Genomic DNA, 14,379 nt, shown 5'->3' with positions numbered 1-14,379 from the left:
TGAGTCAGGAGTCCGATGCAGGGCTGGATCCCAGGACCCTGAGATCATGACCTAAGCCAAAGGCAGAGGCTTAACCATCTGAGCCACCCAGACATCCCTTATTTATTTATTTTAGGATTTTATTTATTTATTTGAGAGAGAGAACACGAGCAAGGGGAGGGGCAGAGGGCCAAGCAGACTCCCTGCTGAGCACAGAGCGTGACCCTGGGGCTCCATCCCAGGAACCTGAGATCATGACCTGAGCCGAAGTCAGACGCTTAACCAACTGAGCCACCAGGCACCCAGACCCTTATCTATTAATAACGTTAATGTTCTACTTATTTCCCTGCCTTTCCAGTGTTGTAATGAACTCATGGATTTTTATGCATTTAATATGTTTCAATTAATTGCATAGTTTTTTAAAGATGCTCAAATTCTCCCATCATTGCCAGTGAGGACCCCTTCAAGAGTCCTCAACTGACCCCAGTCTTTGATGCCTTCCTTTGCTTTGGGTATGACACGATATCCCAGGCTCAGCCTCTACATTTCCTGCATCAAAACTGGTATCAGCCATTTTTCCAAGAAGCCCTGGTTCCTTTAGTTGGGAATGATATTTAGAGACCAAAATCTAGGTGCCTAGAATGCATGTAATATTTGCATTTATAAATAGAAATGATGCCCAGGGTATGTCCTGGTCCCTGGAGAGATTCCGACCCCCGCCCCCCCTCTAAAAAATCCCTCTTCGCCATCTCCAGCCTGCTGTGCTGATCCCCATCCATGACTCGGATCCTGTCCAGGTGCTTGGAAACAATGAGTCAGTCATGTTCTGATGCTGCCTGCCCTGGCAGAGGCAGAAACATGAGAGATTTTCCAATAACCAGAGTCCAATCCATTTTCAGGCTAACCTTCAATTAACCATAAAAATCCCGCTACCCAGAACTCTTATTCCCTCATAACCTTAGATAATTGAGGTTTTACTGCAAAAAATAAGTACAGGGGATTTTAATGAAAGCATCTGACCTACAATTTACAGGATTCACAAAGTCAGATGTCCACAGGAGCCAAAGCAGAGAATTTAAAAAAGGGAGTAAGATGAGCTGAGTATAAGAAAATAGAGACCCAGGGGATTTGGGGTGGGGGGAGCACACGCTCCATCTTAATGAGGGCGCTGCCACTTTTCATTTCTGGCGGAAAGTTGCCACATGGGGACAACTGTCAGATATCTGTCAGTTTTCAAAACATAAAAGTCTAGATTTTTAAGATGTGAACTCTTGTAATTTTATGGGTTTTTTTTTTTAAGATTTTATTCAGTTATTCATGAGAGACACACACAGAGAGAAAGGCAGAGACACAGGCAGAGGGAGAAGCAGGCTCCACACAGGGAGCCGATGTGGGATTCAAACCCGGGTCTCCAGAATCACGCCCTGGGCCAAAGGCGGCACTAACCCACTGAGCCACTGGGCTGGCCCTAGAACTTTAAATATAAGTTACATACACTACTTCCATTTTAAATATTGTGTTTGAAAATAAATAAATAATAGCATTTGATGAGTTTTGACAAATGTATACATCCAGTTAGCCACCGTCTCAGCCAAGATCACCTCCCAAAAATTCTCTTGTATGCTCTTTTAGTCAATCCAGTATTTGCCCCAGACCCAGGGAATCACTGATCTGCTTTCTGTTCCTATAGATTAATATGTCTTTTCTAGGGCTTTGTATAATGGAATCAGGTACTATGTACTCTTCTACATCTAGCTTTTAAAACTAGCATGTTTCCTTTTTCTCCTACCCACCTATTTTGTTCTATTTTTCAATAGTTAGTTCCTTTTTATTGCTGAATAGTATCCCATTGTATGAATGTGCCACAATTTATTCACCTGCTGGTGGATACTTGGCTTGTTTCCAATTTGGGGTTATTAATGAATAAGCCTGCTGTGAATTTATACAAGTCTTTGTGTGAACATGTCTCCATTCTCTTGGATAATTAAAAGTGCAATTGGTACGTCATAAGTGTCCACTTAGCTTTCTGAGGAACTGCCCAACTGTGCCATTTTGCATCCCAGCCAACAGGGGTGGGCAGGAGAGTTCTAATTGCTCCACATCCTCGATGACATTGAGTATTGTCCATCCTTCTAGGGGGTGGGAAATGGTGTCCCACTGCAGTTTTGATTTGCATTTCCCCCAATGACTAATGATGTTAAGCATCTTTTCATGTGCTTATGGGCCAATCATATATCTTCTTGTATGAAGCATCTTTTCTAATTTTTTGCCCATTATTTTGTTAGGTTGTCTCTTTCCTCAGTTGTAAGAATTCTTTATTCTGCATATAAATGCTTTTTCAGACATATTATTGCAAGTATTTTCTCCCAGTGTCCTGCTCTTTTGTTTTCTTAACAGTGTGTTTTGAAGAGCAGTTTTTAATTTTAGTATTTTAATAAGGTATAATTTATAGGGGTTGTTTTTCCTTTCATGATTCATGATTTTAGTGTCCTATCTAAAAGACATTTGCCTACCTAAGATTGCACAGATTTTCTCCTACGCTTCTTCTGAATGTTTTATAGTTTTAGCTCTCATGTTTAAGTCTCTAATTCAAGTTAATTTTTGTATATAGTGTGAAGTAAGAGTTGAGATTCATTTTTTCTTACATGGATATGCATTCGTGTCAGCATCTCTTCTTGAAAAGACAATCTTTTCTGCACTGAATCGCCTTGGCATCCTATAGATTGTTCTTCCTTTTCAAAACTGGGTAGTTGTTTTTTTCTATTTTAGTGATTAGAATTAAATCAACTCCAGAGGTAAATTTAGATTTTTTTTAAATTTATTTACGATAGTCACAGAGAGAGAGAGAGAGAGAGAGGCAGAGACACAGGCAGAGGGAGAAGCAGGCTCCATGCAGGGAGCCCGATGTGGGACTCGATCCTGGGACCCCAGGATCATGATCTGAGCCAAAGGCAGATGCTCAACCACTGAGCCACCCAGATGTCCTAGTACAGCCACTTTAGAAAACAGTCTGTCGATTCTTTAAAAAGTTAAACATAAATTACCTTACAATTCAGTGGGTATATCCACTCCTAGGTATCTACTCAAGAGAAGTGAAAACATATGTCCACGTAACTTGTACAGGGTTGTTTATAGCAGTATTCCTCAAAATAGCCAAAAAGTTAAAACAATACTGACATCCACCAACTGGTGAATGGATAAATAAAATGTGATCTATTCCATAATACGGAATATTATTTGGCAATAAAAAGAAATGAAATACTGATCCATGCTACATGGACGAACCCTGAAGACATGATGCTAAATGAAAAAAAAAAAAAAGTCATAAAAGACCACATTAGGTATGGTTCCCTTTATATGAAATGTCCAAGATAGGCAAATCTATAGAGACAGACCCTGGGGCTGAAGGGTGGAGGGAGAAATGAGGAGAGACCCTAGTGGATACAGAGTTTCTGTGAGGGGAGATGAAAATGTTTGAAAATTTATTTGGATGGTTGAGCAACTCTGTGAATATACTGAACCCCTCTGAATTCTACACTTTAAATGGATGAGTTATGTGGTACTTGAATTATATCTGGATAAAGCTGTTATTTTTAATTTAAAGATTTTATTTATTTATTCATGAGAGACAGAGGGAGACAGAGAGAGGCAGAGACACAGGCAGAGGGAGAAGCAGGCTCCATGCAGGGAGCCCGGTGCAGGACTCGATCCCAGGACCCCAGGATCACACCCTGGGCTGAAGGCAGACACTCAACTGCTGAACCACCCAGGCATCCCCAAGCCATTATTTTTAAATGAGAATTATAAAAATGAATACCGTGCCAACAACGAAAACCACTTTTGCAAACCCAGTACAGCTCCTAGATCACGATCTGCAACCTCTCATTCAGAAGGTTTGGAAGAACTGACCGTAGGACGAGCATTCCTGTGTCCCTTGTCAAGGTAATGGGTAGAGATACGTACTGCGTTCCCCGTTGTCCTGCCACCAGGACACTGAGTCAAATCTCAGGACAGGGGCACCTGGGTGGTTTAGTGGTTGAGCATCTGCCTTTGGCTCAGGACGTGATCCCGAGATCCTGGGATTGAGTCCCACATCGGGCTCCCTGCATGGGGCCTGCTTCTCCCTCTGCCTGTGTCTCTGCCTCTCTCTCTGTGTCTCTCATGAGTAAATAAATAAAATCTTAAAAAAAAAAAAAACCTCAGGACAGATTTGTCTCTGAAAGCAAGTGTGTGTTTCCTCTTACAAGAATCGGGGGCACACAACACTTACTGTTGTATTTGTGGCCCTGAACGTTGAGCACCCGTTCGGTGCCAAGATGCTAACCCAGTCTGGGATTCTCCGAAGTGTGACCGTGTCCACTGTGCCCGAGTCCATAAGTGGACGCAGTCTCCCCTTGGCTTGTTTGGGTTGGTTTCAGCTGTAAGCTGATTTAAACCTTCCTACACAAGCTGTGTACACATTCCAAACACAGACCATCTCCTCCCTTGGGGGTAAATCTGATGGGAACAACATAAAGCTGTTTGTAGCATTCATTGATTTTTACTTAGTTGATGGCCCACGGGACCAAACGAGGTAGGAGAGAAGCTGGCACTCCACAAACCTCTGTTATTCCTCTACCACTGCCACAGCTTTTGCTACATGGCATGCAGTTGTTTACTGAATGTTTTTCTGTATTTTTTCCGAAGATTTTATTTATTTATCTGAGAGAGAGATAATGAGAGAAAGCACAGGTGGGGAGGGAGAGGGAGAAGCAGGCTCTCCACTGAGTGGGGAGCCTGACCTGGGGCTCGATCCTAGGATCCCAGGATCATGACCTGAGCTGAAGGCAGAGGCTTAACCGACTGAGCCACCCAGGCACCCCCTGATTATTTTTCTTTAAACACATTCCCCCCGCCCCACTTTTTTTTTTAACTATTCTTATGACAAGAGATCTTGCCATGAATAGGAGATCCCTCTCTTAAAAAGAAATCCGGTGAAAACAGAATGATGTTAATTCCAACTAGATACTGTCGCCTGTAAAGTTCTGAGCCTGAGGCCTCATCGTTAATCCGGGAGATTAGTGGGGGTTAAATAGATGCTAAGGGCCTGTTCATACCAAACCGACTTTCTCCTTGGATGAACCAGAATGATTAACTGAGAATGGCAAAGGGAGACATCAGAGAGGCCCTTTGTCTGGTTCTCCCGTGGCAGCTTATTGGAGCCTCACGTGCTATTCACCTATTAGCCCTTGGGGTGCCAGACTATAAAGACAGACAAAGCTCCAGTTCTTCCCAAGTTTATAGTTGTGGATAATAATGTCTAAGAATTAAACAATGCACGCACCATCTTGCAGTACCCGGGTCATTATAAACACGTGTACTCTGACAGGGCCCTTGGAGTTGTTACTACTGTGATCACTATAACTTTATTTTCCCAGAGCAGGGAATGGGCCCTCTAGGGAAAGATGGGGGGTGGGTTAATCTGCGAACGTCCCTGTGAGAGCCATGATGGCCTGAGCAGGCACACGGAGCTTGATTTCCATCAGAGAGCAGAGGCATTGGAGGGGAAAGCCTTTAATGCTTTGGCCAGGAAAGTGGGGGATATTAATGTGTCAGAAAGGTAGGTCAGCAGTGAACATGCTTGAGCAAGTTTAAGATCTCTGTTTAGATATGAAGGTCTGGCATTACCCATTTGCTGTTCGGTGAAGTTCCAGGGACTGTGCTGGGCTTATCAGGAATACAGAGCTGCTATTCTCACAGGACTTATTATCTCATAGGAATGAGATGCCACAGGCAGAAGTATGACACAGGGTAGAATGAAGTGAAGTTCTTTCTTTGTTAAGATTTTAGTGGTTACAAATAATAGACACCCAGTCTGCAACAGCATAAGTAAGAAAGAAAATGTATTGATTCTTGTATCTGCTGAGTCTAAAAATAAATGGTTTCAGGAATGGCTGGATCCAGGTGTTCAAATGTCAGAAATCACTCTCTCCATCGTGTGGCTCTGTTTTCCCCTGTGTTGGCTGTATTCTCAGGCAGTCTCCCTGTTTGTGGTACCAAATAGCTTTAAAAAAAAAGGAGATAGCATAAAAGGAGTCTCTGCCTCAGTTATAATGGCATAAAGTAATAAAATTGAGTCTCAAGCATCCAAATGGGTTAATATGAGTACCCTCAGATTAGGGGCGGAGTCAACCTGGCAGCTCACAGCAGCTGAGGCTGGGCAAGGGGCGGTTCCCCTGAGGACACACAGAGCCAGGGGGAAAGGACGCTGGACCAGCAGACACTGCACTGCCCACTACAGTGCCCCCCGAGAGGCAGCAGCTCTGAGAAGAGGGGGAGAGTCACTCCAGCCAGGGAGTCAGGACAGCTGCAGGCAGGAGGTGGCCTTTGACCAAGTGGGGCTCCAGGGATAGAGCTGGGGTGCTCCAGAAGCAGGTTCCTTTGTCTGCGGGAGAAGGAGGGAGGAAACAGGTTAAAACTACCTGAGAAGCCATCAGGTGCAAGGCTCTGTGACAAGTATCTTGGTTCATCTTCACAAGAACGCTGTCTCCTCATGCAGGTGAGGATCAGAGTCTCAGAAAGAAAGAGTAGACACTTCTCAACAACCCACAGCTAGCCCTGATGCTGCTCCTGGGCCCACCCTCTCACACACACCCCCACCTTCCTGTCCGTGTCTTTCCAGATGGCGGGTTTGAGGGCATCACACCTCCATGCCTCCAAATCCTAAACGTGGCCCACAAGGTCCTGCTCACCTCTCCAGGCTCCCTCCGCCTCACAGCCTTTGCTCCTGCTGTCCCTGCCACCTGAGTGACCCCCTCCACTCCTCTTCACCTAGTTAACTCAGCTTCTCGGGGGACTCTCAGCTGACAGGTTGGGGTGGAGGGTGCTTCTGTAAGAAGGATAGCTGACGGGTGCCAGGTAGCCATCCACACGCTACATATTTTCATTCAATCTTCACAACAACCCATGAGGAGAGGCATTTTTTTAAATGATTTTTATTTATTTATTCATGAGAGATACAGAGAGAGAGGCAGAGACACAGGCAGAGGGAGAAGCAGGCTCCATGCAGGGAGCCCGACGTGGGACTCGATCCCAGGACCCCAGGATCATGCCCTGAGCCAAAGGCAGACGCTCAACCACTGAGCCACCCAGGGTCCCAGGAGAGGCATTATTATCTGCATTTACAGATGAGGACCCAGAGGCACTGGGAAAGTGATTGGCCCAAAGTCACCCAGCTAGAAAGTAGTGGAGCTGAGATTCAAAGCACACGTTTCAGCTGGTTCTTCACCACCACCCCTTACTGCCTCTGGGACCTCAGAGCACAGGGCCCCAAGCCTTCCTACCATATTTCATAGCTACACACTTTGGATGGATTATTTGACGAACATCTGTCTCACCCACCTGCTTACAGCTTGTAATAAAGGTAGCTGATGGGGTGCCTGGGTGGCTCTGTCGATTAAGCTTCGGACTCCTGATTTCAGCTCAGGTCATGATGGCAGGGTCGTGAGATCGAGCCCCACGTCAGGCTCCATGCTGGGCGTGGAGCCTGCTTAGGATTCCCTCTCTCCCTCTGCCCCTTCTGCCCCCACTCTCCCATACTCTCTGTAAAAAAATAAATAAATAATAAAACAAATTGAATAAATTAAATACATACATACATAAATAAAGGTAGCCAACACATTGGGCACTTAGTCTGAGCCGGGCACTGTATTTAGCCCATTTTATGCATCACCTCGTTTCACCCTGTCAGCAATTCTGTACATTAGGTATAATCACCCCATTTTACAGACAGGGTTCCTAAGGAGTTGAGAGTTTAAGTAACTTGTCCACTAGGCTGAAAATTCCCAGGAGGCAGAAACCTTGCTTGTTTTGCCCATCGTTGAATCCAGAGGGACTAACTCAGTATCTGGCATACAGTAGGCATTCAATACATGCTCTTTTTTTTTTTGGTTGGATGCGTGGAGGAAAGATGGCCAGGAAGGAGAGAGGGGAGGAGCGGAGGGTGGAGGGAGGGGAGGGAAGGGATGGAGAGGGGGCAGGGAGGAAGGGGGGTTGGGGGGCTGGGATGTGGCTGCCCCTGCGCAGCACCCCCCGCACACACACACCTGGCCTTGGTGTCTCCGTGCAGGGGCCACGATGCACCTGAAGAAGTACCTGCTGAAGGGCCTGCACCGGCTGCAGAAGGGCCCGGGCTACTCGTACAAGGAGCTGCTGGTGTGGTACTGTAACAACACCAACACCCACGGCCCCAAGCGCATCATCTGCGAGGGGCCCAAGAAGAAGGCCATGTGGTTCCTGATCACGCTGCTCTTCACCTCCCTGGTCTGCTGGCAATGGGGCGTCTTCATCAGGACCTACCTGAGCTGGGAGGTCAGCGTGTCCCTCTCCCTCGGCTTCAAGACCATGGACTTCCCCGCCGTCACCATCTGCAACGCCAGCCCCTTCCAGTAGGTGCTCCCGGGAGCTCTCCACCTCCCTCCCTCCCCCCCTTCTCACCCCACCTCCTCCCCCTCCCTCCCTCTCTCTTTCCTTGCCCCCCTTCCTTTCTCTCCCCCTCCCTCTGGCCCTCCTGTCCCCCTCCCTGTCTCCATCCCCTCCCTCTCCCCCTTCCCTCTCCTTCCTTCTCTTCTCTCCAGATTCCTTTTTTTTCCGTCCTCCCTCCCTTTCCCCTCCTTGTGCTCTTTCTCTCTCTCTCTCCCTCTTTGCTTCAGCCCTTTGCAGCAAGCACCTCGCAAAATCCCTGCTTGTCCTGGGCTTTAAGAGAACCTAGGGGCATCCGGCTGGCTCAGTGGGTAGAGCATGCGACTCTTGATCTGAGGGTTGTGAGTTGGAGCCGCATGTTGAGTGTAAAGGTGACTTAAACATAAAGTCTTTAAAAGGAACCTAAAAATATACCTGGTGGCCTCTGCTGTCAGGCCCACTGGTGCCCGGGACTGAATCAACCAGTGCGGATTTCTGAGCACCTGCTGCGTGCCCCGGGCTGTGCCAGGGCAGGAGGACAGCAGCAATGGATAAAACGAGATTCCCACCCTCTTCCCAGCCTCCCAGAGCAAAAGGACATTAATGTTTTTTGCCCCATAAATATTGAATTAATTCCAATTATGATGATAAACAATATATAGCAACGCTACATCAAGGGCTTATGAGTTGTCAGGCAGTGTGCAGAGTGTTTTTTGGTTAGTTTGTGTAATTCTCACCCACACAACCACCTAGGGGGTGGGCGCTACCGTGATAGCCCCAGCTTAGAGGTCCGGAAATGGAGATTCAGAGAGGTGAGGGAACTTGCCCAGGGACACACAACGAACAACTGTGGAATTGGAGCCCAGGCCTGATGTGACTGCAGAGGTGCCACTGTTCAAGCACTTGATGGCAAGGCCTCTGAAAGGGACACACGGAGCGGCCCAACCTGGCCAGGGTTGAGGAGAGGCAGGGGGTCAGTCAGAGAAGCAGTTAGCAAGGTGGAATGAAGAGGGCCCCACGCGGAGGACACCTGCAGAGGCCCTGGAACGGGACAGAGTTGGTGTTTCAAGGAACCGAAGGAAGGGCCAGCATGGCTGAGTCACAGAGAACATTCTTGTCCAAAAGAAGGTCCTGGAAGCGAATTCATACTTCCTGATTCTGTCTCTAGTTATCAGCAAGTCCCTTCCTTCTAGTAATTGGGCTCCTGCCTGCTGGGGTGGATCCCTGGGGCTGCTCAAGAGAACCCGGAGTAATCATAGTACCAACACCACCCCATCGGGGGCCTGTTCTGGACGCTTTATAAGCATCACCTCACTGAATCCTCCTAACAGCCCTCCAGGGTAAATACTCTTTAATCCCCCCTCATTCTGTAGACAGAGATCAGAGCCTCAGAGGTGCTAACTTGCCCAGGGTCACAGAGATATTGAGTGGCATGTCAGGATTTGAACCCAGACCTCCTGCCAGGCCCCACCATGGCCTAATGTGTCCATGTCCATGGATGTGGACATCCAGGCCCTAATAGCAGCCGCATCCCCACCGCCCGCCACCGTCCCCAGTCCTCCTCGTCCTGTGTACACACAGGAGGCTGGTTTAATGATCAGGGGACAGGAGGTGTCCACAGCTGAAGCTGATGCCAGCTCGGGGTGCTCTGCCCCTTTGTACCAGGACGTGAGCCTGTGGCCCAGGTCTAACACTCACTCCTGCTAATGTCCTCACACTGCCCTGGTGACTACACTGTGTGGCAGAGGCTGGGATAGATCCGGAGGGGTCACTCCCTGTGGACACATTTCTTCCAGACTGACTGGTCACCCTTTGCAACATGGGGGGAGCCCAGCCCCACGCTCCCAACCACCTCCTGCCTCCTGAAACTGGCTCCTCTTCCCATAGTCACTGCTGGAGAAATGGGACCTCGGGATCGCACACCTGTCCCTCCTCCCTACATTTTTTTGTGTCCTCCTGGGAGGGAGCTCGAGAACCTCTGGGCAGGAACAGCAGCACGCCTGCTGCTCCAAACCCAGGTTCCCCCCTCAGCTCTACCGCTCTACAGCGGGGTGGGCTCGGGAGATCACAGCGACTTGCAGGGTTTCCTGATCCTTCCCTGGGGAGCATCACAGAATTGTGGGGAAGATCAAATAAAGTGTCGGAAGCACCTAGCGCTGGCACACAGCAAGCAATCGCTGACCATGGGCTGTTTCGAGTCGTCCTCATTAGAATGTGACCTTCGGAAGGAAGGGGACCGGGATGCCTGGGTGGCTCAGCGGTTGAGCACCTGCCTTCGGCTCAGGGTGTGATCCCAGGTCTGGGGATCGAGTCCCACATCGGGCTCCCTATGTCTCTGCCTCTCTCTCTCTGCCTCTCATGAGTAAATAAATAAAATCTTAAAAAAAAAAAAATAAGGAAAAGGACCCCATGTGTCTTGTTCGCTGTTGTATCTCTGTGCTCTGCACGGTGCCCGGCACATAGTAGGTGCTCAGTGCATACTCAGTGAATGACTAGGTGAGCAGGTGGGTGGAAGGAGACATGGACGCCTGGGCCGGCGGGTGGGCAGAGAGGCAGGGGCTCGGGGGCAGCCAGGCTGGAGCGAGGGGGGAGTCCCAGCGGCCCCTGCCCCCTGACCGGCCCCCTCCCCACCCAGGTATTCCAAAGTCAAGCATTTGCTGAGGGATCTGGATGAACTCATGGAAGCTGTCCTGGAGAGGATCCTGGCTCCTGAGCACAGCGATGCCAATGCCACTAGGACCCTGAACGTCACCATGTGGAACTACACGCCGCTGGTTCTTATCGACGAGCAGAACCCCCACCGCCCGGTGGTCCTTGACCTCTTTGGGGACATCCACAATGGCTCAGTGAGCAGCAGCCCAGCACCAGCAAGGTCCTGCACTGCACATGGGTGCAAAGTGGCCATGAGACTAGTAAGTGGGCCCTGGACCCAGGGGGGCGGGTGGGAGTGTCTTTCCTTTTGTAATCTGGGTCTTGCTGGGGGTAAGGCAGGTTGGAAGCCAGGGCCTATTTTGTATGTTTACAAAGCTCTTTTTTTTTTTTTTTTAATAGAAGTAGCTAGTATGTTAGTCAAGATCCTATTGGATGCCAGTGACCCAGGTCTAACTAGTTCAAGCAAAACAGAGAATTCACTGGCTCATATGCTGAGAGGTTGGGTTCAGGTCTGGCTGGATCCAGGCATTCACATGCTGCCATCAGGACTCTACCTCTCCATTTTTGTTCAGGTTTCTCCCAGTTGACCCCACTCCCTGGCAGGCTCTCTCCATGTGGGGGGTCTTGGCAATGCTAGACGTACACCCCGTCAGCTCAGCACTCACTCCAGAAACAGAACTCCTCTTCCCCTACTGTGCCAGCAAAAGTCCTGGGACTGTCTCATCGGGTCACATGTTCACTCCTCAACCAGTCCCCGTGGGCCGGAGAATGGGCTTTCCTGATCTGCCAGTCATAGGTCTTGTGTCCTGGGGCTGGGGTGATGTCAGCCTCGACCTCATGGACCCAGTGACGGGGAAAGGGAGCTTCACAGAAGAAGGAATTAAGTCTTAACTATCAAAAGACAGGGACATACATGTGGGGCAGGTAAAAACCCACAGCCACGCAGTACAGTCCGATGCAGGGATGCCTGCAAGCCCACAAGTGAGAAGGTTCCTTGTCTGTGCCTCTAGGTCTATGGAGCTCCCTAACTGTACAGACCCCTGGTCCCCACTCCTGGAGAATCTGAACGGGACTAGGAATCTGTATTGTTAACAGACTCCCTGGTGATTCTGATGGTCACCCTTGGTTGGGGACCCAGGCTGTGGCCATACACTCCCCAGAAGGAGGCCCCTGACCTCCACTGGGTTGGGACTCTGCCTGCGTCCCCATAAAAGCAGCAGACAGTGCAAGGCTCCAGAGTCCCCATGCCAGCTCTGACCCAGCATCCTGCTGTTTTTTTGGTGCAGTTACTTGGCTTTCTGTGTCTGGCTCCTCACCTGTGAAGCAGGCTTGTTCCCACTGGCCGCACCAGCTGTCAGGGTCAGGCTCTGTGTGTGTGCACGTGGGGTGCATGCGGTGTGTGCATGCATATGCATGTGTAGCGGGGAGAGGGGTCTGCTGGCCTTATTTCCTTATGATGATGGAGTAGGGTTGCTGTACAAATCAAATGCCGTAATAGAAAGCTCTCAGCAGGGGCACCTGGGTGGCTCAGTGGTTGAGCATCTGCCTTTGGCTCAGGTCATGGTCCTGGGGTCCTGGGTTCAAGTCCTGAATCAGGATCCCTGCTTCTCCCTCTGCCTATGTCTCTGCCTCTCTCTCTCTCTCTGTCATAAATAAATAAATAAATAAATAAATAAATAAATAAATAAATAATAAATCTAAGAAAGAAAACAAGCAAGCCCTCAGCACAGAGCCTGGGACAGTGAGTACTAAGTATTATGGTCATCTCCTTAAGGAGAGACAAGGAGACCTCCAAGAGTGGGCCTGAGGGTGGTGACCCTGGCTGGCCCTGGGGAGGGCAGTCATCTCAGAACATTGAGAAACTCCTCCCGGCCTCCTGGGTTCCAAAAGGAAGGCCCACTGTGAGGGCAGATAGAGGTAGAGTAGTTGAGGCCAGAGTCCTGGGCCTGTGTCTGTGCTGCATCTGCACAGCGACCTGGGCATCATGGTGGGCCAGCTGTGGTGACAGGGAGGGGGGTCCTGCACAAGACCCATGTCCTTCCCCCAGTGAGAGAGAAGGAGCCTGGAGCCTCGAGTCCTTCATGGGCCACACGGCCTCCAGAGAGCTGCCTCTGGAAGTCTCGAGGAGGCCAGGAAAGGAGTCAGGGAAGGAGGAGGGCCCGGGTGCGTCTGTCTCTGTGCCCACAGGAGCATGAAAGGGGATCATCTAGGTGTGGGCCGGGAGAAAGTTTGGATATGGGCATGTGTAGCTGTGGCCATGAGATCACGTGGCTGTGGTTGTCAGGACATGGGCATCTGTCTGCGTGTACATGTGTGCGCATGTGCATGTGTGCATGCGTGTCATCGCTCATGCATACAGCTACGTGTGGGGGTCCCCGGAGACCCCGCGGGAGGGGACAGCCCCAAGCACTGCGAGCGTGAGTGTGAGCACACTGCCCACCGGCTCACAGCTGTGCAGCCTGGGGAAGGACAGCTGGGGGACCTGGCCTTAGGGGCAGAGCCAGGGTCGGGGGAACCCTGCACCCACAAGGACCCCCGTTGACTTCCACAGTGCAGCCTCAACGGGACTGTGTGCACCTTCCGGAACTTCACCAGCGCCACCCAGGCTGTGACGGAGTGGTACCTCCTGCAGGCCACCAACATCTTCTCGCAGGTGCCACAGCGTGAGCTGGTGGAGATGAGCTACCCCGCCGAGCGGCTGATCCTGGCCTGCCTGTTCGGGGCGGAGCCCTGCAGCTACAGGTGAGAGTCGCCCCGACAGCCCAGGCCGATGAGGCGGGGATGGGGAGGCCCGTGAGGACCGAGGGAATCGCTTCAGGACACATCTGGAAGGAAAGGATGAGGAAGGGGGAAAGAGCTAAGTGCGGCCATGGGCTCAGGGGCCGTCGACTCCATCCGTGGGGCATCTGGAGCATGAGCTGTACCACGGGATTGAACTCCTGAGGGGCCAGCCTTTTGTCCCCCTTGTGTCGGTCCCTCACGGGCCATGTGCCACCCCAGGAGGATGGGGTGGGCCCCCCTAAATTCCCAGGCTGGAGGGCTGCAGAGGGGGCAGCTGTAGGGGCCTAGCCTCCAGCACTCGGTGGCTGAGGGGTCTGGGTGGGCCCCCTGGCACCTACAGCCCTGAGTCCCATCCCTGACCGTCCACCTCCGAGGCCCCCTGGGAGGACAGCGGAGTGGGCCCAGGTCAGCATTAGAACGGGGCCCTGGGAGCCTTCGCGGTCATCCCTGGCAGCCCCCAAGGTTGAGAGGATGGCAGAGTGAGAACAGCGTTCACCCCAAAAGCCTGCGGCTCTTAGAGTGGGTCCC

At 50.4% G+C, this 14,379-nt stretch overlaps 1 protein-coding gene across 3 annotated transcripts in view; it reads left to right on the top strand.

Moving 5' to 3' along the window:
• SCNN1B (sodium channel epithelial 1 subunit beta) overlaps positions 1–14,379 on the top strand; it is a 59,437-nt gene that overhangs the window by 28,060 nt on the left and 16,998 nt on the right. For all 3 annotated transcript variants that reach the window (XM_072753678.1, XM_072753680.1, XM_072753679.1), the window contains 3 exons: positions 8,087–8,405; positions 11,054–11,330; positions 13,622–13,812. In XM_072753678.1, the coding sequence (XP_072609779.1) occupies positions 8,095–8,405; positions 11,054–11,330; positions 13,622–13,812 (779 nt within the window). In that variant the 5' untranslated portion in view covers positions 8,087–8,094. The remainder of the gene's footprint in view (positions 1–8,086; positions 8,406–11,053; positions 11,331–13,621; positions 13,813–14,379) is intronic.

The sequence above is a fragment of the Vulpes vulpes genome, chromosome 3, assembly GCF_048418805.1.
Source record: "Vulpes vulpes isolate BD-2025 chromosome 3, VulVul3, whole genome shotgun sequence".
NCBI classification, from domain to species: domain Eukaryota; kingdom Metazoa; phylum Chordata; class Mammalia; order Carnivora; family Canidae; genus Vulpes; species Vulpes vulpes.
The sequence above is the reverse complement of the archived record's forward strand: the minus strand, read 5'-3'. Positions and strand labels throughout refer to the sequence as shown.